Raw genomic sequence first — 22,452 nt, forward strand, 5'->3', positions numbered from 1 at the left:
TTCGCATCGCAGCGATTTTCCGCTTAGTGCGCATGCGCAATGTTCGCACTGCGACTGCGCCAAGTAAATTTGCTATGCAGTTAGGAATTTTACTCACGGCTTTTTCTTCGTTCTGGTGATCGTACTGTGATTGACAGGAAGTGGGTGTTTCTGGGCGGAAACTGGCCGCTTTATGGGTGTGTGTGAAAAAACGCTACCGTTTCTGGGAAAAACGCGGGAGTGGCTGGAGAAACGGAGGAGTGTCTGGGCGAACGCTGGGTGTGTTTGTGACGTCAAACCAGGAACGACAAGCACTGAACTGATCGCAGATGCCGAGTAAGTTTCGAGTTACTCAGAAACTGCACAGAGATGTCTTATCGCAACATTGCGAATCTTTCGTTCGCAATTTTGCTAAGCTAAGATTCACTCCCAGTAGGCGGCGGCTTAGCGTGTGCAAAGCTGCTAAAAGCAGCTTGCGAGCGAACAACTCGGAATGACCACCAATATACAGTAAATGCAATCTATGAGCAGAGTGCATGTACTTTTCTGTAATAGTGTGTAATATAGTACGGTTACCCCTTTGCATATGGAGACAGCCTCTCTGGACAGGGATTTGGGGTAAGATACTGTCTGCTCCATGATGGACTGGAATAACTCATCTTCATCTTCTCCATCAAACGGTGGCTTGTGTAAGGACAGAAAACAGACAAGCTAATTAAAACCTTCTTTTCATATAATGGATAAATAATAATTCCATAATTTAGATAGGATAAAATAAACATGACATTAGTTCATGATGTAAATAATTCATATTCTGATGAATAATACATAGTCTTATGTTGAACATGACAGTGTTATATTAATACCTTCTAAAACATTTTTAGAACAAAAGAGACAGTAACATTAATATCTTTAATCAGAGTAGTAAGATACAATGCTTCACACTGTAACCAATAAACTAACTCTTCTGTGTTTTGCAGATGTGCATATATTCATTGTTTGTTAATGCATGTAATATTTTCTGTTTGGTATTAATCATCTTTTATATGATTTTTCCAGCTGAAGTGTAACTTGCACTTTCAGGATGGCAGCAGATTATGTTCTACTGGGCTGGTATCCTTATAGTCAGGAAAAGCATAGCAATAGATACACTAAGCATAAGCCACATACAGTAGGTGAATGCATAGGGCACCAAATTAGTCAGGGCCAGATCTGACTGCAAGACATAGTATGTGGCACAAGAAACCTGATAGAACAAGGTAAAGGTAATATCTGCTTCAGCAGACAAAACATACCTGTCCGGCCAGCATTTCATACAGTAAGACGCCATAGGACCACCAGTCCACTGATTTCCCATAAGGCTGGTATGCAATAATCTGAAAACAATAGACATATTATAAGAACACAGTCTACAAATGTTTACATATTTATTGTTTAAGTAGAAATGTTTAGTTTTACAGTTATTCCTTTATTTATCTGACTCATCCCTCCAAGAAGAGAAGGTTTATATTCAACAGGCCAACAGACAGCCACTGTAGCTTCAGGTCAATGGCGTATCTATATTGGGTGCACACAGGTCATGGCTGCCCCACACAGTTCATCCCGTGCCCATAATTATCCTGGTCTCCGAAGTCCGGCATCTGCCAGTGCTGCATGGCGTCCATTTTCCCAGTGATTTGCACTTACACAATAGAGGAAGTTTCCAGGAGCGTGGCATGGGTGCCATGTTCTCGGAGACCTGTGCATGTGTAATAGACTTTGGCACAAACCAAAGTCTTCTGCTCTGCCGAAGAGTAGGGGGCTGCACGGAGCATACACATGAGCCATTCCCTCTCTTAAACCAGCTCTACTTCAGGTAGAGAATTGAAAAGGTAATTAGACACCAAGCACACTAAACAAATACTTTATTTAGCAGGATTCTGGGGGGGGGGGGGGGGGGGGAGGAAAGCCTGTGGGATTTTTCCAGTGCAGTTTGTGCAGCCTAAGAAAATGCACCAATAGAAACTGCAAATGTTAATAGCCTCCAGATCAGGTAAAAAGGCTGGATGATGGCAGTACCCAGCTCTAGCGCACCGCTTGTGATTGGCTGTTTACAAATGCTCCACTGTTGCTTACAGTATTTTGTCTTTGCGTGCACATACAGTATATTATTCTTATTCTTGCCATTATATTTAAGCAAAACTTTATTATTCTCTTTCTGCTGCATTAGAGTAGTTTTAGCAGTTTTTCTTTGGTTTAGCCGCATATGCTACTGTTGCCAACTGAAAGTACTTTAGGATTGTTGCCACTTTGCAAATGGTTGCAATTGAGAATTTTTTAATGAAGGCAAGTTGCACAATTATGGGAAACCTTGCATAAGCCCCAGATTTCCTCCTTTACAAGTACATATGTTGTATGTGCTACCACATCATACCTTCCAACATGACCCATTTCATTAGGTACCAAATGCTCTGTTCCTGGACTTCCTTACTAGTGGCAGTTGCAGAGATGGGACTGTAGTACAGTCCAAAATTCAAATAGTGGAGCAGCACCAACTGGCAGTGAGTCCAGGCCTCAGATGATGGCAGTGTTTGGGGGTGCAGTTGGTGAGGTTCCCCTATTTGAATTTTGGAAGCCCAGGAACAGAGCATTTTGTACCTAATGGAATGGGTCATGTTGAAGAGTATGTCACATATGTGTGATGCTCTGACAGCAAGTACAGTATATCATCAAATGCAGACCATGCTGCAAGAGCAGTACCATCTTTACATATAGGCGCAAGTGCCCCATGATTATAGGGGCCTTTGAGCAGGGATGGGCTGGTGCCTCCGGAGCTTCTGTTGAGAGGCAGATAGAGAATGCTGTCCAGTTACTCTGATTGTGGATTACTCACAGTCAGAGTGGCCAGGCACCATTTCCTACCTGCCTCCCAGCCTGAAGCTGACATTGAATGGTTGTCAGCATGCTGATTCGTGGATGGCTGGAGCTATCACAGTGCATGATTTTTTTTCTATAGTAATGTAAATGGTGGGTAGGTACCCCAGAGCATTGCATTGCCCAAAGCCTACAATGCTGTTAAGAGGGTTCTGAGCATGAATATTATGTTAAAGTTTGTAAACTTTCCATAGCATGTTGTATGTTGTACAGTATATAAAACTAATTCAAAAGAATATATCCAGCCAATAAGACTAACACTGCAATCACCAGCAGAATTATCTTCCATGGCTGTAGGAAACAAGAAGCTTTAATAAAGTCTTTGCACAGAACTGGGGAAGATCTGTACAAAGCCAGGACTTGGCTTACATTGCCTATAAATGTTCAGTACTATGACTGTGGAATACTAAGGAGTGTAAACAATGGCCACCAAACAAGACCACTTTAACTATTTCAATACACATGGTCTTACAAAGATACAATTATTTTAAAATATTTCCCAGAATGACTTATTTTGTACTCCCTATTCCTGGTGTGTGTGCACGTAGCTATTCGGTCAGCTAAACCAAGATCTCTTTTTATGAAGTTGAGAATTCTACAGATGATGAACTATGTATTTTTATATAAGATAAATACAGTAGTGCAGGGTTTATGTAGAATAAATTATTATTGCATAACCAATGGAAAAAGGCAACAGGTACAGATGTGTCCTCATTTATCAATCCTTCTGGCCATGTATACCTTATGCTAGCCATACATCAGACCAACCTCAGACCAACTTTTCTCCAACACTCCAACCATCCAACTTGTCTGTTCAACTAAAACAGTGCTCCACACATCTAACCAACTTTTCATCAGACCAACCAACCTGCCAACTTCTGTCCAACTTGTGGTGTCACCAAAGTAGGCGGACAGTGCCTGCCTACAGTACTTCAGTTTTTTTTTTTACTCAAAACATGCGCCCTCACATCTCGCTCTCCATCACTTCTCTCTCGCATCCTCACATCTCGCTCTCCATCACTTCTCTCTTGCTCTCTCACACCCCCACATATCTTAAGTGTGTGAGGGACAATAGCTGAGCACCTAAGTGGTCTCCGCGGATTGTCCGACAGGCTGGAGCCCGCTATGTTACTGGAGCGGTGCGTGTGTGCTGCACAGCACCATATGTGCCCTGCGACTGGAGCTTGCAGCGTTGTGAGGTGGTCCCTGGCTCCTGTATCTGGAGCAGGAAGGAGGCGGTGAGTGGCAGGTCCCTTCAGCGTTGAAGGCAGCGGCGGGATAGAACCTGCAGCCTGCGAGGGATGGAGCCTGGCGGCGCTGAGGTGGCCGGTCCCTCCTGAAGTTGGAGCTGGTCCCTGCGATGTTGAAGGCAGCGGCGGGATGGAACCTGATGGCGGTGAGGTGGCCAGCCCCTGCCGCCGGCGCAAAACAGAGGCTGACGGCCAGTGCGGGAAAGATGCTGGCGGTAGTGAGGTGGACGGTACCTGCGGCCAGTGCGAAAAGGATGCTGGCGCGGTGAGGTGGACGGTACCGGCGGCCGGCTCGTGACAGAGGCTGGCGGCCGGTGCTGGAAGGATGCTGGTGGCGGTGAGGTGTACTGTACCTGCTGCCAGCGCAGGACAGAGGTTGGCGGCCGGTGTGGGAAGGATGCTGGTGGCGGTGAGGTGTCCGGTGGTCGATACCTACGTCCGAAGGGGGATGGAGGCTGTGAGATGGACGGCAGCCGGAGCGGGATAGAGGCGCACAAAAAATATTAGACATACATGGGGGAGGAGGGGGGATTGGAGGTGCCATCAGTGGTAGGAAGGGATTGGAGGTGCTTCCTGGGGGGGGGGATTCGAGGTCCCACCTGTACTGCTGTGGATAAGAGATGAATCTTGTGGGGGTAGCAAGTGCTGATCAGGGGTGATGGCCGTGTGTGGCTCTTTTGCAGGAGGAGCGGGTGACGATCGAGGGCGGCGGTGAGGTGCTGGTTGAGGGGGGCCCTTTGCGGGGGAAGCAAATAGCTATCTTGGGCAGGGGGGGCCAGGTGCTGCTTGTTGGATTCATTTAGGTATGCCAATTAATAATTGGTGGGTGGAGGGGGGTGCTGGCAGGGGAGACAGTGTTGCTGTATGTGTGGGTGGGTGAGAGACAGTGTTGCTGTATGTGTGGGTGGGTGGAGTGGGGTGCTGGCAGGGGAGACAGTGTTGCTGTATGTGTGGGGGGGTGCTGGCAGGGGAGACTGTTGCTGCTGCTGTATGTGGGTGGGGGGGGTGCTGACAGGTGAGACTAGCACCTGCAGTTTCCTATAACCGGGCAATCCAACGACCACTCACTTCAGCCCTCACCTGTTATGCTCCTGCCACTTCTCCGGCCCCTATTGCAAGGACAGAATGTGCTGCTGCCGGTGGTGGTCACGGGAGAACAGGCGCCCGGTGTCCGCTACTGATGGGGTGCGGGGAGAACAGTGCTGCGGGTGTGGGATTGCGGGCAGGGGGACAGGCGCTGGGTGTCCACTACTGATGATGTGCGAGCAGGGGAACACTGTTGCGGGTGGTGGTTGCCAGCGGCAATGCCTGGATATTAGGGGCAGCCCGCCGCCACTGCTGAGGGTCCCTGTGTTACAGGGTCAGCTAAGTAGCAGTAAAGTACTGCTGCAGATGCCCCTTGTTTTCCTTCTGCCGCCGCCGCTGCCTGGGTGACAGGGGCAGACTGGTAGCAGTGATGGACTGCCACAGCTGCCCCTGAACCTCATCCTAGCTCCCGCTCCACAGTGCCGCCGCTGCCGGGATCGTGGGATGACAGAGTCAGCCCAGCCGACAGCGATGGTGAAGAAGTAGGCGGACACTGCCGGACAGTGTCCGCCTACTAATCATTCAGTTGGGGGGAAACTTTCCCCCTACATTAGTACGATTAGTTGGGAAAATCAAACAGGTTTGATTTTCCCAACTAGTTGGTCCAACCGTTTCTAGCCATTTTTTTAGCATGTGGGAGCAAACGGCTGATAATCGTTTGCTCCCACACACTGCCAGATTATCGTTCCAACCAGCCAACTAGTTGGCTAGTTGGAACGATATCTTCCTGATGTATGGCTAGTATTAGATAGAGTTGCTTTGAGAGTAATACTAATGAAAAACAATCAATATCTATTGATAAGATGTCACAACTCATGATAAGATGTCACAAGTTAGTATTCGGTATGCGGTTAATATACCGCCCAGAGGCAGAACTCTGGGAGGCAACGGAGTCAGCTGCCGCCGGGCTCCTGCTTTGAAGGGGGGCACCTCTCCTCCTGTTCTGTGTGTTCAGCAACATTAATCAATTAAGTTAATTGACAACAGCCGGTAACTCTTCTGTAGCCAACTTCCCCACTAGCCACTACACCTTACAAATCACACCCTCTTTATTATAGATATACTGGAACCAGACACCTTACTGATGAAGCTATTTGCTCCTATAAAGGAAGCATGAGAATTCTAACTATTTGAGGTTATTTCTCTGACGATTACAAGTAACTTCATATAGTTAGAATTCTCATACTTCTTATGCAACAGCAGATATCTCCACCAGTAAGGTGCATGCTTCCAGTGTAATAGGTTGTGGGTTCTAATCCTGGATATGACACTTGTAAATTAATTGTCAGAGAAATAATCAGCATTGTGAGTGACTGAGCAGATCTATGTAGTGTGTGGCTGGGCCCCTACATAGGGGGTCATTCCGAGTTGTTCGCTCGGTAAAAATCTTCGCATCGCAGCGATTTTCCGCTTAATGCGCATGCGCAATGTCCGCACTGCGACTGCGCCAAGTAAATTTGCTATGCACTTAGGAATTTTACTCACGGCTTTTTCTTCGTTCTGGCGATCGTAATGTGATTGACAGGAAATGGGTGTTACTGGGCGGAAACAGGCCGTTTTATGGGCGTGTGGGAAAAAACGCTACCGTTTCCGGAAAAAAACGCAGGAGTGGCCGGAGAAACGGGGGAGTGTCTGGGCGAACGCTGGGTGTGTTTGTGACGTCAAACCAGGAACGACAAGCACTGAACTGATCGCAGAAGCCGAGTAAGTCTGGAGCTACTCAGAAACTGCTACGAGGTGTGTAATCGCAATATTGCGAATACATCGTTCGCAATTTTAAGATGCTAAGATTCACTCCCAGTAGGCGGCGGCTTAGCATGAGCAAATCTGCTAAAATCCGCTTGCGAGCGAACAACTCGGAATGACCCCCATAGTTCTGCCTAGTTGCAATGGTTTTGTAGTAGCTTCATATAGGGGGTCATTCCGAGTTGTTCGCTCGCAAGCGGATTTTAGCAGATTTGCTCATGCTAAGCCGCCGCCTACTGGGAGTGAATCTTAGCATCTTAAAATTGCGAACGATGTATTCGCAATATTGCGATTACACACCTCGTAGCAGTTTCTGAGTAGCTCCAGACTTACTCGGCTTCTGCGATCAGTTCAGTGCTTGTCGTTCCTGGTTTGACGTCACAAACACACCCAGCGTTAGCCCAGACACTCCCCCGTTTCTCCAGCCACTCCTGCATTTTTTCCGGAAACGGTAGCGTTTTTTCCAACACGCCCATAAAACGGCCTGTTTCCGCCCAGTAACACCCATTTCCTATCAATCACATTACGATCGCCAGAACGAAGAAAAAGCCGTGAGTAAAATTCCTAAGTGCATAGCAAATTTACTTGGCGCAGTCGCAGTGCGGACATTGCGCATGCGCATTAAGCGGAAAATCGCTGCGATGCGAAGATTTTTACCGAGCGAACAACTCGGAATGACCCCCATAGTTAGAATCTGCAGGCTTACTATGCAGGAGCAAATTATATACATGGGGGGAGGGGGTGGCACCAATATTTTTCTTGCCTCCGGGCAACTGAGACAAACTTACGCCACTGATACCGCCTGTTGTGATCCTGGCATTCAGGATCCCAACGCCGGAATTTCCGACAGGCGGCAAAATCCCGACCGCTGCCCTGTATTCCCACTCAGGTGGTGGGTCCACGCCCACCACACGAGTGGGAATTTAACCTGTGGCAAAGCTCACCACTGGGCTCGATGCGTGGTGGGCGCAGTGAGCCTGCGAGGGGACTCGTTGCACTCCATGCTGGTATGGTGGCTGCCAGGATGCCGCTGTCAGGATACTGACAGCCGGCATCCCGACAGCCGGTATATCATATGTATTTCTTTCTAGTTTTCTATACACCTCTTTAGAATACCAGCCTGTAACACCTTACCGTATACAGTATCACAGAAAATCAAGAAAATTTCGAATCAGAACACAGTTAAATGAAGAAAGTGTAGTAAATTGTATTTACTGTAATGTAATATATTCTTTTAGTGTTGGTCGCCTTTAGTCATATGGTTATTTGCTGCTTTTGCGGCAATGAGAGAAGTATGAGCATAACGGCACAGAACATGGACTTGTGCTAAGGAACATAGCACCACATCTCCCATTCTTATTTACTCTCTAATACCCCTTTCACACAAAAAAACCCGGGTCCAACCTGTGTTACTGAACACAGTTTCAAGCCATGTTGCAGCAAATTGAAACCCTCTTCACACCGCAGGTTGGGCCTGGGCTATTGCCAGGTTTTTTTTCTTCCGGCGCTTGGAGATGACAATCTCCAGACGCCGGTGATCTGGCTCTCCATATGCTTTTAGCAAACAGGGTCATCCCACTATTCACTACGTGGGCTACCTGTTATGCACACCAGTGCCAGCAGGAATGTACTGGTGTCTGAACGGAGAGGATGCAAAACAAATAAACTCACAGACAGACTGGGGAATATGACATTACATACATAGAAGGTGATAGGGTAACAAAATAAACACAAAGTGAACAGAGAAGCCCAAAGGCTAAGAAACTGGGTGTCTCCCTAGTATTAGGAATGCTCAGATGGAAAGAAGCGAGATGTTGTGATTTAATACGTAGAGAACCCGAAATGCTGTTGCTAAGGGCAACAGCAAAACCCTAAAGCATGGGTCTTCAACCTGTGGCCCTCCAGCTGCTGTGGAACTACACATCCCAGCATGCCATGCTACAGTTTTGCTATTAAGGCATGCTAAAACTGATGCAGGGCATGCTGGGATGTGTAGTTCCACAGCAGCTGGAGGGCCACAGGTTGAAGACCCATGCCCTAAAGGGTTACCAACGGGTGTGGCAGTAAACGCCTTGGTCAGAGATGGAGTAATAGACACAAGGAGAGTCTCCACAATCCTAGTCCTTACTTGCAGTGCACTGGTTCAGCTTACTGCCACTAAACTGACACCTGAACACCTTGCACAGTGAGAAAGGATTTTGGCAGGCAAGTCTGAGAATACAGCCGCAAACCTGCTAGGTTCACAGAGTAGCAAAAGAACCCCAGCAGGTTAAACGACTGACTCCAGTCTTACTGCTAGGTCTGGATTGGCAGAGTGTAATACCAAATCCCAAGGCCTATTTGCAGTAAGCAACAAACATATACAAAGTTTACACAGTACTAGCTAGCTTTCAGGAACTGACTAACCAACAAAGATTCAGCAGCATCTGCCTAACCTGAGAAGAGGGTTTATATAGCAGGTGTTGTCCACGCCCCACTCAGACCTCACAGACTGTGAACACAAAAACCAGCACCGGATCCCCTGCCGTGCACAGAGCCTGTAACCACTGCACAGCAAAAGACCCGAACCGGAGTATCAGCTACGCTCAGGTTACTCCGTTAGCACTTGTCTCCCGGTTGCCATGACGACGTGGCAGCACAGAGCAGGAGACCCTAACAGTACCCCCCCTCTGACGAGGGGTCAAAGAACCCCTACCACCGGGTTTATCGGGGAACTGCGAGAAGAAAGAGCGTAACAGTCTGGGGGCATGAAGATCACAACTGCGCACCCACGACCGCTCCTCCGGGCCATACCCCTTCCAGTGCACCAAAAATGACAGCCGACCCCGAACCATCTTGGAGTCAAGAATCCTTTCAACAACAAACTCCCTCTGGCCACGTATCAGAAGAGGGGAAGGTCTTCCACTGGAAGAAGGATTACTAATCGCCCGTTTTAAAAGGGAACAATGAAATGTTTTATTGATACCCAAAGAACGGGGTAGATCTAACTGAAATGCCACCGGATTGATAACCCTAGTGATCTTATAAGGACCGATGAACCGGGGGCCTAACTTATGAGATGGCTGTCTCAACTTCAAATTCTTGGTAGACAACCAGACGAAGTCTCCTAATTTGAAGCTGCAGGGTCTTTTCCGCTTATCAAAAACCCTTTTGGTCACTAATGACACAGACACAAGGGCTTTCTTCACTTTCCTCCAAATACCTCTAAGGACCGAAACCACAGAGGAACCACCAGGCGTGGAGTCCTGGGGGTCAAAAGAATTTGGCCTTAGGATGATGCCCATACACACAAAGGAAAGGAGAGATCCCTGTAGCAGAGTGAGCCGCGTTGTTATAGGCAAACTCCGCCATGGACAGATGAGCAACCCAGTCAGTCTGACACTTGGAGACATAACACCAGAGGAACTGCTCCAAGGACTGGTTCACCCTTTCAGTCTGCCCATTAGACTGCGGATGGTAGCCTGACGACAAGCTGACAGAAATCTGGAGATCGGAACAAAATGCCCTCCAGAATTTGGCCACAAACTGGGATCCGCGGTCAGAGACCACATCAAGTGGCAACCCGTGGAGGCGCACAACATGCAGCATAAATAATTCAGACAGGCGTCTGGCCGATGGCAGCCCAACCAATGGAACGAAGTGCGCCATCTTCGAAAACCTGTCAACAACAACCCAGATGGCTGTCATCCCCGAGGATTTGGGCAAGTCCACCACAAAATCCATTGAAATGTGGGTCCATGGCTTAGATGGAATAGAGAGTGGATGTAATGGGCCAACAGGAACCCCTCTAGGAGTCTTATTTCGGGCACAGACGTAACATGCCCGAACCCACTGATCCACATCCCTAGCCACCGAGGGCCACCACACCGCCCTAGATAGCAACTCCCGAGTTCTGGCAATACCCGGGTGACCTGCCGACTTCTTGGCATGGAATTCCAGGAACACTCGCTGTCTTAACCTAGGAGACACAAAAAAAAGACCTACCGGAAGGTCTGGAGGAGCCTGCTCCTGTGCTCTAAGGACTAATGACAAGAGGTCCTGGGTAATGCCCACTTTAATACATGATGGGGACACAATTGGCAATGGCTCCTTGGTAGTCTCCTGGATTGGAACAAAACTCCGCAAGAGCGCATCAGCCTTGATGTTTTTTGACCCAGGGCGATATGTTATCAAAAAATTAAAGCGAGCAAAAAACAAAGCCCATCGTGCCTGCCTGGCATTGAGGCACTTCGCTGACTCTAAATATGCCAAATTCTTATGGTCGGTGAGAATTGAGACCACAAACTTAGCCCCCTCAAGCCAGTGTCTCCACTCCTCGAGTGCATCCTTAATAGCCAACAATTCCCGGTTACCCACGTCATAATTCATCTCGGCAGGCGAAAATTTACGGGAAAAGTAAGCACAGGGATGAAGGCGATTATCAGACACCCCCATCTGAGAGAGCACTGCCCCAATACCCATCTCAGAGGCATCCACCTCCACCACAAAAGGACGCTCTGGATCTGGGTGTCGCAGCACCTTGGCCGAGACAAATGTCCTTTTGAGACGGGCAAAAGCCGCTTTGGCCTCACAAGACCAGTGAGCAACATCCGCCCCTTTCTTAGTGAGTGCCACCAAGGGCGCCACTATAGACGAAAATCCAGCGATAAATCGTCTATAAAAATTTGCAAAGCCCAGAAAACGCTGAAGCGCCTTCAAACTAGTGGGCTGCACCCAATCCAGGACTGCCTGTACCTTGGAACCCTCCATTTGGAAACCTTCTGGGGAGATAATATATCCTAGAAATGCGATTTGTTGAACTTCAAATTCGCACTTCTCCAGCTTCGCCCCAAGCCGGTGGTCTCTGAGTTTCTGGAGGACTAAGCGTACATGCTTCCGATGTTCCTCCAGGGAATGGGAGAAGATTAGGATGTCATCTAAGTATACAATTAAGAATCTATCCAAATATTCCCTGAGCACATCGTTCATGAAGTCCTGGAAGACTGCCGGGGCATTACAGAGCCCAAAAGGCATCACCAAATATTCATAATGCCCTGAGTGGGTATTAAAGGCAGTCTTCCATTCATCCCCCTCTCTTATTCGGATTAGATTGTACGCACCGCGTAGGTCAATCTTAGAAAAAATGGTGGCAGTACGAAGCTTGTCAAACAAGACCGAAATGAGAGGCAGTGGGTATGAGTTTTTAATCGTGATACGGTTCAATTCCCTGAAGTCGATGCAGGGTCGCAACGAACCGTCCTTTTTACCCACGAAGAAGAACCCCGACCCAACTGGAGACTGTGAAGGTCTGATAAATCCCTTAGCCAAGTTCTCCTGAATGTACTCTGCCATAGCCTGAGTCTCAGGACGTAACAGGGAGTACAACCTGCTATTGGGAAGCTTAGCATTCGGCAACAAATCAATGGCACAGTCATAGGGGCGATGGGGAGGTAGTACCTCTGCAACTCTTTTGGAGAACACGTCCGCAAAATCTGCATAACATCCTGGCAATCCTGGCAAACTTAGCTACGAAAGCCTGACTGGAAGGCTCAAGCAACTCCTGAAACAATCAGTACCCCAACTAAGAATCTCCCCAGAGACCCAGTCAAATTGAGGATTGTGGGCCCTTAACCAGGGTAACCCCAACACCAATGGGGCAAAAGTACAGTCACATAAAAGGACAATTTTTCAGAGTGTGTGGCTCCAATAAACAAAGAAATCTGGCTAGTGCAAGAGGTAATTTTACCCTGGGATAATGGTTCCCCGTTTAACCCACAAATCTCAATTTCCGATGCCAAGGGTACTAAGGGAACAGACTGTTTCAGGGCGAATTGGCGGTCCATAAAAACCCCGTCGGCCCCACTGTCCACAAAGGCCTCAGTCTTGACAGTTTGACCGAGGATCTTCAAGGTCACCGGAATGATAAAAGTCTTATTGGGAAATTCTGACTTCTGGCCTGACAGGATATTTCCCATCACCCTCAGGCCCTGAAGTTTTCCGGCTTTTCTGGGCATGATACTACCACATGACCTTTATTCCCACAGTACAAACATAACCCCTGCTGTCTCCTCCGCGTCTTCTCACGCGAGGAGAGGCGGGTAGCCCCAATCTGCATAGGCTCCTCGGAAAATTCCTCAGAGTCTGAGGTTCCCTTGGGAAAGAAGGAAACCTCGGTCTCCCTTTCAAGCCTGCGCTCTCTCAGCCGTCTATCCACCCGAATGGATAACTGCATGAGCTGATCCAAGCTATCAGGCAAGGGATATTGTACCAGTTGGTCTTTTAACTGGTTAGAAAGACATCTTCGGTACTGGTGTCTCAGGGCTGGGTCATTCCACTGGGTATCATGGGCCAACCTCCGAAACTCCGTACAATAAACCTCAACTGGCCTTCGCCCTTGCTTAAGGATCGAAATCTGAGCCTCGGCTGAGGCCGTCTTGTCAGGGTCATCATACAACATGCCCAGTGCCGTAAAAAAAAGCATCAACACTTTTAAGCGACGGACAGTCAGGCTGCAACCCATATGCCCAGACCTGTGGGTCTCCTTGTAGCAAGGAAATCACTATGCCCACCCGCTGAATCTCCGACCCAGAAGACTGAGGCCTAAGCTGGAAATATAGCTTGCAGCTCTCCTTGAAACAAAAGAACTGCGAGCGATCTCCAGAAAAACGATCCGGGAGATTTACTTTCGGCTCCTTAACCCCTGAAGGCACTGCTGCTGCGGGAGCTCTGCCAGCGGCCTGCGAGGTGTGCATTTTAATGGACAAATCATTAAATTGTCGAGTCAGGACCTGCACCTGATCGACCACCTGTTGCAAAGTATTTTGGGGGGTATGCTCCATATTCCCACAAAATTTCAACAGGAGTATTAGGCTGCTGAATATGTTATGCACACCAGTGCCAGCAGGAATGTACTGGTGTCTGAACGGAGAGGGATGCAAAACAAATGAACTCACAGACAGACTGGGGAATATGACATTACATACATAGAAGGTGATAGGGTAACAAAATAAACACAAAGTGAACAGAGAAGCCCAAAGGCTAAGAAACTGGGCGTCTCCCTAGTATTAGGAATGCTCAGATGGAAAGAAGCGAGATGTTGTGATTTAATACGTAGAGAACCCGAAATGCTGTTGCTAAGGGCAACAGCAAAACCCTAAAGGGTTACCAACGGGTGTGGCAGTAAACTCCTTGGTCAGAGATGGAGTAATAGACACAAGGAGAGTCTCCACAATCCTAGTCCTCACTTGCAGTGCACTGGTTCAGCTTACTGCCACTAAACTGACACCTGAACACCTTGCACAGTGAGAAAGGATTTTGGCAGGCAAGTCTGAGAATACAGCCGCAAACCTGCTAGGTTCACAGAGTAGCAAAAGAACCCCAGCAGGTTAAATGACTGACTCCAGTCTTACTGCTAGGTCTGGATTGGCAGAGTGTAATACCAAATCCCAAGGCCTATTTGCAGTAAGCAACAAACAAATACAAAGTTTACACAGTACTAGCTAGCTTTCAGGAACTGACTAACCAACAAAGATTCAGCAGCATCTGCCTAACCTGAGAAGAGGGTTTATATAGCAGGTGCTGTCCACGCCCCACTCAGACCTCACAGACTGTGAGCACAAAAACTAGCACCGGATCTCCTGCCGTGCACAGAGCCTGTAACCACTGCACAGCAAAAGACCCGAACCGGAGTATCAGCTACGCTCAGGTTACTCCGCTAGCACTTGTCTCCCGGTTGCCATGACGACGTGGCAGCACAGAGCAGGAGACCCTAACACTACCTGGATCAGTGCCGGATTTTACCCAAGTAGCTATCAGGGTTGGATTTCCGGGTAACACAACCCAGGTAGACATTTCACATCAAACCTGGACCTGGGTTTCTATGGCAATAATTGAGGTTATAAATTGGGTGTGAAAGAGGTATAAACAGGGGCAGATTGGGCCACCGGGATAGCGGGTAAGCTCCTGTTTTGCTGGCCCAACTGCCTGATATGTCGGGCCAGGTGGACCCCTAATCTGCCTGCCCGACTGCCAAACTTCCAGAATTTGCATTACACTGCGGAACGCAAAGCAGAAGTTGAGATCTGCTCTGGCTCTTGGGCACTTCCATGTGCTTTTAGCCAGAGTAGCAGGATAGCGATGGTGGACTTGGTCCAGTGGGGGACAGTAGACTAATCGGCCCTACTAGAAGGGCGAACAGGAAGGGTTCTGGTACAAATGGTCGACCATGTTAAGGCCAACAGTCATTAGGTCGATATTGACATGGTCGACATGGGCTAATGTTTGACACATGAAATGGTCGACACATGACAGGTCGACACATGAAAAGGTCAACATGGATTTTTGAACTGTTTTTTGGTGTAATTCTTTCCATAACTTGACGAGGAACCCCAACTAGTGTACCGCGCCCCCTTGCATGGCTTGCTTCGCTCCGCTACCGCTGTGCTCGGCACAGGTTACTATCCCCAATCGTAGTCCATGTGGATGGTAAAGTATGAAAAATGTAAAATCTATTCTTTTTTTAAAAAAAAGCCATGTTGACCTTTTCATGTGTCAACCACGTGTTCATGTCGATGTCGACCAATAGTGGTCGACCTAATGACTGTCGACCTTAACATGGTCGACCATCCAAATGGATACCAACAGTAAGTCAGGCTCTGTCTAACCTTCACTATGTTTTCCCTACCTTAACCTCTGGCGATCTCTGGAGGTTAGACACCCCAAAACGTTGGACTATGTGATGTACATTTTTTTTACTACACTTTGCTCGTTTTAAACGACTCTGAGTGCGGCAGTATCAATTCTGTTCTATATATATATATATATATATATATGCGTCTGTTAGAACTGGCACTCTCCTTTAAATGGATACTACTGCTCCGGTGCCCTCTGGAAACATACACATATCCTCGTAGAACAAACAGCGGCACTCAGGAGACTTTCTCAAAGATGATAAAGTGCAAAGATTTAATCCATGTTAAACATCAGGTGACCAACGTCTCGGGGCCGTGGCGCCCCTTCGTCAAGGTGATACAAGTGAAATATAAAAGTGACATACCATATATGTGAGTGAAGACCCGCGAACGGGACACACGCCGTGGGAGGGGGGTGGGAACTGCATCCGTCCCTCACTCTTCCGGCCGTGCAGAACGTCAGCGCCTCTGAACCGCCTCTGTCGTCACTACCTGGATACCGGAGTTTACTCGGTGACCTTGGTAACCGGCGCTCCTTGGCAACCAGGGCTCGGATAGGCGGCAGTGTTGCTGGAAGTGAAATGTAAACGTGAAGCATTGGATAATGTGCCAATTGCTATGTAAATCAATATATGGACTACACCATAGCAAATTATAATATGACAACGATAATTAATGTAAAAAAACATTGTCATGGAGAGATTAGTGCACGAATTAACATAGCAGGGCAAATGCAGAAAAGCATAAAGAAACATTGGGAAATTAAAATCAAAGCTGAATATCAACATATGTATATTATATATTCACATGTATATGAATGTCCAAAATAGTGGACACCCACATACATGTATATACAAGCTCATATAAACTAGCAAATAAATGCTTACTATGATGCCAACACCTGTAAAAAAGAAGAAGAACATTAGGTCCCATGTATGACTCTCTAATAAGTATGCTGGCAATGCCAGTCGTATATGTTCAGTCTGGGATGTTACTGGAAGACATTCCATTGGACCTTGTCGTTAAGGCCCTTAGGTTTAATGGTGTCCAAACTGTACATCCATCGGGCCTCCTTCCGTAGGAGTTGTCCACCACGATCACCCCCCCTAATGGATTTGGGGATGTGATCGATAATCTGGAACTTCAGCTCCTGTAATGAATGTCCTTGTTCAGCAAAGTGTTTTGCTACCGGCTGGTCCGACGGTTTTTCTGTGATGGCATTTTTAATGGCCGAACGGTGCATGGCCAGTCGTTCGCGTGCACACCGTACAGTTTTTCCCACGTATTGTAGCCTGCAAGGGCACGTGATCAAGTATACTATGTGGGTGGTGGTGCAGCTAACTACATGTCTAATTGTAAATGTTTTGCCCGTGGACGTAGAACTGAAGGAAGGCCCAGGCCTCATACTAGTACAGGTCGTGCATCCAAGGCACCTATAGCAACCCGGTGCCTTTGTCAAGAAATTAGTTGGCGTGTGGTCATCAAAACTTGTAACATCCGTGTGGACAAGATAATCTTTAATACTTTTCCCTTTTTTGTAACAAACCAACGGGCGTTTGTCCCTGAATGCTGGTAACTTTTTGTCTGAGGTTACTATTGGCCACATTGCTCTTAAGGCCCTAGGCAGAACAGGGCTGGAAGTGTTGTATTTGGTAACCAATGGCATGATTTGCTGCTGTGGTTTTATCTCTTTATCCAACAGTGTCTCTCTGGGTATGCTCATCACCTCTTGTTTGTGTCTTTGGAGTTCAGTCGGGTCATATCCCCTGTCCGAGAAGCGTTTCACCACTATGGACAATGCTCGGTCCAGTTCTAGTGGGTCACTTGTGATTCTGGCAGCTCTCATTAATTGGGATCTAGGTAACCCCTTCTTCAGTGCCCGAGGGTGATGGCTGTTCGCTCGTAAAAGGGTGTTTCTGTCGGTGGGCTTATAAAATACTTCTGTATTAATTTTCCCTTTATCCACGGTAACTTTGACATCAAGGTATCTGAGGGAGGCATGATCACTCTGTGCAGTGATCTTAATTGTGGAGTCCCTGTTGTTAATTCGAGCGACCATTTGGTCGAACAGATCTTGGCCCCCTGTCCACAGTATAAATACATCATCGATGTAACGTGCATAATATAAGATGTGTCGGCTGGTGGTGACCTCAGAAAAAAACATCTCCTGCTCCTCCTGAATCATAAATACGTTAGCGAAGGAGGGGGAGACATTGCTCCCCATCGCACACCCGCTGGTTTGACAGAAAAATTTCCCATCGAATAAAAAGTAGTTTCTTGTCAGCATAAGTTCCAGTAATTTGAGGAATAATTCCACATCACACGATGTTAGGTTCTCCCTGACAAGGAAATGTTTCATGGCTCTAAGGCCACTATTGTGAGGGATACTAGTGTATAAACTACAAATGTCGATGGTACAGATCAGGGTGCCCTCAGGTATATCTTTAAGCAATAACAGCTGATTCAAAAAAGAGGTAGTGTCCTTAATGAAATTAGGTTGTCGAGAAATGAGTGGCTGTAAGATGCTGTCCAGAAATATGGAGATAGGCTGGTATATGGATTGGTGAGCAGAAATAATCGGCCTGCCAGGAGGACAGGTCGTATCCTTATGGATTTTAGGTACCGTAAACAGTACAGGGACTTTAGGAAATTCCTGCTTGAGAGCACAGCACAACTTGTCAGATATTAATGAAGACCTGCGTGCCTGATCTAGAATATCGTCCAGTTCGGATTTAAAGCGTACTGTGGGATCAGATGGAAGACTCATATAGACCGTGTTATCGGCCAACTGTTTGTAGATTTCAGACCTATAGTCTGAAAGGTTCATAATCACTATCGCGCCCCCCTTATCGGCGGGGCGGATGATGATATCCCTGTATGAACCCAGTTGTTTCAAGGCTCTATAGTCAGATTTAGACAAATTGTAATTGGCAGCTGTCGACGCAGCAGTATATTTAGTTACGGAGTCCTCAAGTAGTCTAGTGAACGTCTTAATGGACGAGTTGTTAGACTGTGGGTCAAACCAGGGACGGATTAAGCCTTGGGGGTGCCCCACGGGGCACTTTAGACAGGGGGGCCCCGATGGAAGGGGGGGGGGGGCGTGTATAAGATTGTGAATATTTCCCAACACGACCAGGAGAGACAACATGCTCTTTACATTGACTTCCCTCTTAATATATGATTGGTATCACCTGTGTTAAACTATTTAATTGAAAAGAAAGGTGTTTCAACACAGATGATTGCAATCATAACTTTAGAAGGAAGTCCAGATAGAGAGCATGTTGTCCCTCCTGGAATGGGCCATGGTGGGATGTATGGATTGTGTATATTAAATTTAGCCCAATGGTGTATATTTGATTTAAACTAATAGCTTAATAATGCCTGTGTACTGTTTATAGCTCCACCGAATTGAAAGACAACTATTTTATAAAATGTTCTTGTAGTGGAACAAAGACAACTTAAACTACCTTAAAATACACATAGAAAAATAAAATCTATAATTTATCTTGTCACATTCAAAATAGCAGCAGCCTCTGTACTACTTACACACTGGGACAGGACTCAGGAGGACTGTGTGTGTGTGTGTGTGTGTGTGTGTGTGTGTGTGTGTGTGTGTGTGTGTGTGTGTCTCTGTCTCTCTCTCTCTAGACCCTCATTAGATAACAAGTTACAAAGGGCTCCCACACAGGTGTGGAGAAAGCTGTAAGTGACACAGGGATCCCACCCTGTGGCACGTACAGCTCTCTCCACCCTTCTATCTCTCCTCTGGTTGGAGAGCTCTGTCGATAGTTCATGAAATCTGACACTCCTGTGTCTCTGCCTGCACTGCATACTGTACTGCTCACATTCTGGTTGCCTGGTTCTGCTGCTGCATAAGAGGGAAAGCTAGTGATGTAAGTGTGCTCTGGCAGGGGGGCCCTCTGACAGAGGGGGGCCCAGGGTACAGTATGCCCTGCATCCCAACTTTAATCTGGCTATGGGTCAAACGTTGATTTAAGCCTTTGCTTGAGAAAGTCCTGGTGCAAATCATTTAAAGGAACAGGTGGATGATCCTGAAAATATTCCTGTAAGCGCAATTTGCGGGAAAACTGATGTAATTCAGCCTGCCAGGCAAGGCCGTCAAATTTGTTGGTTGGTATGAAAGATAGTCCATTAATAAGAACCTTGATTTCTTGGTTAGTAAGCATACGGTCCGACAAGTTGTAGATTAGGTTTTCTTCCTGGGGGTGCTGCTTCTGGAGCCTACGGTTCTGTTGGCCCCTGCGGGTGGCCGCCCTCTTTGCTTGGTGGCTTCCACGGCCGCAGGGGAGATCCCTAAAGCGACCCTAGTGCTGTCGGGTAGACCGTCCGAGTCAGCTACAATGAATTCATTGTCACTATTAGACGTTGCATAATCTCTGCTGCGAGATTCATGTCGTTTACGCCAAGAATGTTTGGCTCTCTGGTTGTAGGGACGGTGGTTCCCTGGTTCCCCGCTGGATACCCACCGGTATACCTTATTGGTTTCGTAATCCTCCCTTACGATTGCACATTTATTGCGTTTAAATCGAACCAGCTCTTTCCTGTAATTGTCACACTGGACTTTTAATTTCTGTACCAAACTCTGGTTTGTGTCCAGTAATAAAGTGGCTTTGTGTTCCCGCTCCAGCTCCTGTATTTTGTCCCTGGTAATTTTCAATTCGCGTCCAGATTCCTCCACGACCAGCAGGATTAAATCCAGACTACATTTGTTCAGAATGGCCATCCATCGGTTGCAAAATTCTGGATTAAAGCGGCCTATAGTGGGCACATTGCGGATTCGGAATCCGCGTGGGATCATTTTGTCGCGAAAATAGTCTGACAAAGAAATACCGTGCATTAAATAATCTATTTCACGGCGTTTGAGCTTAATAAATTGGTGATAAATATCATCCATGCTAAGTTGTTTCTCTGAATCAGCAATATCTTCCGTAAATAGTACCCGCTCCGCATCAGCATCATTGAAACTGAGTGTACTTGTTGGATTGGATGGTATATTGAAGCAACCTGAGGATGTCCCTTGTGACATTGTGCGTCTGGTCAAATATACTGAATACCAAAATCCAGAGAATTATAAATGCATTGAGGTGTCCACATACATAATCTAAAGTGTCCAATATTGAAGTGCAGACGTGCTAAAGTGCAAAAATGTGCCAAAGTGCGTGTGCTAAATCGCAAGCTCTCACCCCGCTGATAAGAAATGTCCAAAATAGACACAGTCACTGGAAATGTAAACGTGAAGCATTGGATAATGTGCCAATTGCTATGTAAATCAATATATGGACTATACCATAGCAAATTATGAGCTTGTATATACATGTATGTGGGTGTCCACTATTTTGGACATTCATATACATGTGAATATATAATATACATATGTTGATATTCAGCTTTGATTTTAATTTCCCAATGTTTCTTTATGCTTTTCTGCATTTGCCCTGCTATGTTAATTCGTGCACTAATCTCTCCATGACAATGTTTTTTACATTAATTTTCGTTGTCATATTATAATTTGCTATGGTGTAGTCCATATATTGATTTACATAGCAATTGGCACATTATCCAATGCTTCACGTTTACATTTCACTTCCAGCAACACTGCCGCCTATCCGAGCCCTGGTTGCCAAGGAGCGCCGGTTACCAAGGTCACAGAGTAAACTCCGGTATCCAGGTAGTGACGACAGAGGCGGTTCAGAGGCGCTGACGTTCTGCACGGCCGGAAGAGTGAGGGACGGATGCAGTTCCCACCCCCCTCCCACGGCGTGTGTCCCGTTCGCGGGTCTTCACTCACATATAAGGTATGTCACTTTTATATTTCACTTGTATCACCTTGACGAAGGGGCGCCACGGCCCCGAAATGTTGGTCACCTGATGTTTAACATGGATTAAATCTTTGCACTTTATCATCTTTGAGAAAGTCTCCTGAGTGCCGCTGTTTGTTCTACGAGGATATGTGTATGTTTCCAGAGGGCACCGGAGCAGTAGTATCCATTTAAAGGAGAGTGCCAGTTCTAACAGACGCATATTATTTAATGATTTTTTCATTAACTTGGATCAAGGCACCTCCGTTCATATCTGCGGATCGGTATGAACACTGATCTTCAGGAGTAACATTTCCAGTGACTGTGTCTATTTTGGACATTTCTTATCAGCGGGGTGAGAGCTTGCGATTTAGCACACGCACTTTGGCACATTTTTGCACTTTAGCACGTCTGCACTTCAATATTGGACACTTTAGATTATGTATGTGGACACCTCAATGCATTTATAATACTCTGGATTTTGGTATTCAGTATATTTGACCAGACGCACAATGTCACAAGGGACATCCTCAGGTTGCTTCAATATACCATCCAATCCAACAAGTACACTCAGTTTCAATGATGCTGATGCGGAGCGGGTACTATTTACGGAAGATATTGCTGATTCAGAGAAACAACTTAGCATGGATGATATTTATCACCAATTTATTAAGCTCAAACGCCGTGAAATAGATTATTTAATGCACGGTATTTCTTTGTCAGACTATTTTCGCGACAAAATGATCCCACGCAGATTCCGAATCCGCAATGTGCCCACTATAGGCCGCTTTAATCCAGAATTTTGCAACCGATGGATGGCCATTCTGAACAAATGTAGTCTGGATTTAATCCTGCTGGTCGTGGAGGAATCTGGATGCGAATTGAAAATTACCAGGGACAAAATACAGGAGCTGGAGCGGGAACACAAAGCCACTTTATTACTGGACACAAACCAGAGTTTGGTACAGAAATTAAAAGTCCAGTGTGACA

At 46.8% G+C, this 22,452-nt stretch overlaps 1 protein-coding gene across 1 annotated transcript in view; it reads right to left on the bottom strand.

Moving 5' to 3' along the window:
* Positions 1 to 22,452, bottom strand: part of PRKCG (protein kinase C gamma) — a 948,319-nt gene that overhangs the window by 33,139 nt on the left and 892,728 nt on the right. The window contains exons 15-16 of the mRNA XM_063942766.1: positions 1,275 to 1,355; positions 556 to 663 (exon numbers count right to left, since the gene is read on the bottom strand). Of these exons, the coding sequence (XP_063798836.1) occupies positions 556 to 663; positions 1,275 to 1,355 (189 nt within the window). The remainder of the gene's footprint in view (positions 1 to 555; positions 664 to 1,274; positions 1,356 to 22,452) is intronic.

The sequence above is a fragment of the Pseudophryne corroboree genome, chromosome 10 (assembly GCF_028390025.1).
Source record: "Pseudophryne corroboree isolate aPseCor3 chromosome 10, aPseCor3.hap2, whole genome shotgun sequence".
NCBI classification, from domain to species: domain Eukaryota; kingdom Metazoa; phylum Chordata; class Amphibia; order Anura; family Myobatrachidae; genus Pseudophryne; species Pseudophryne corroboree.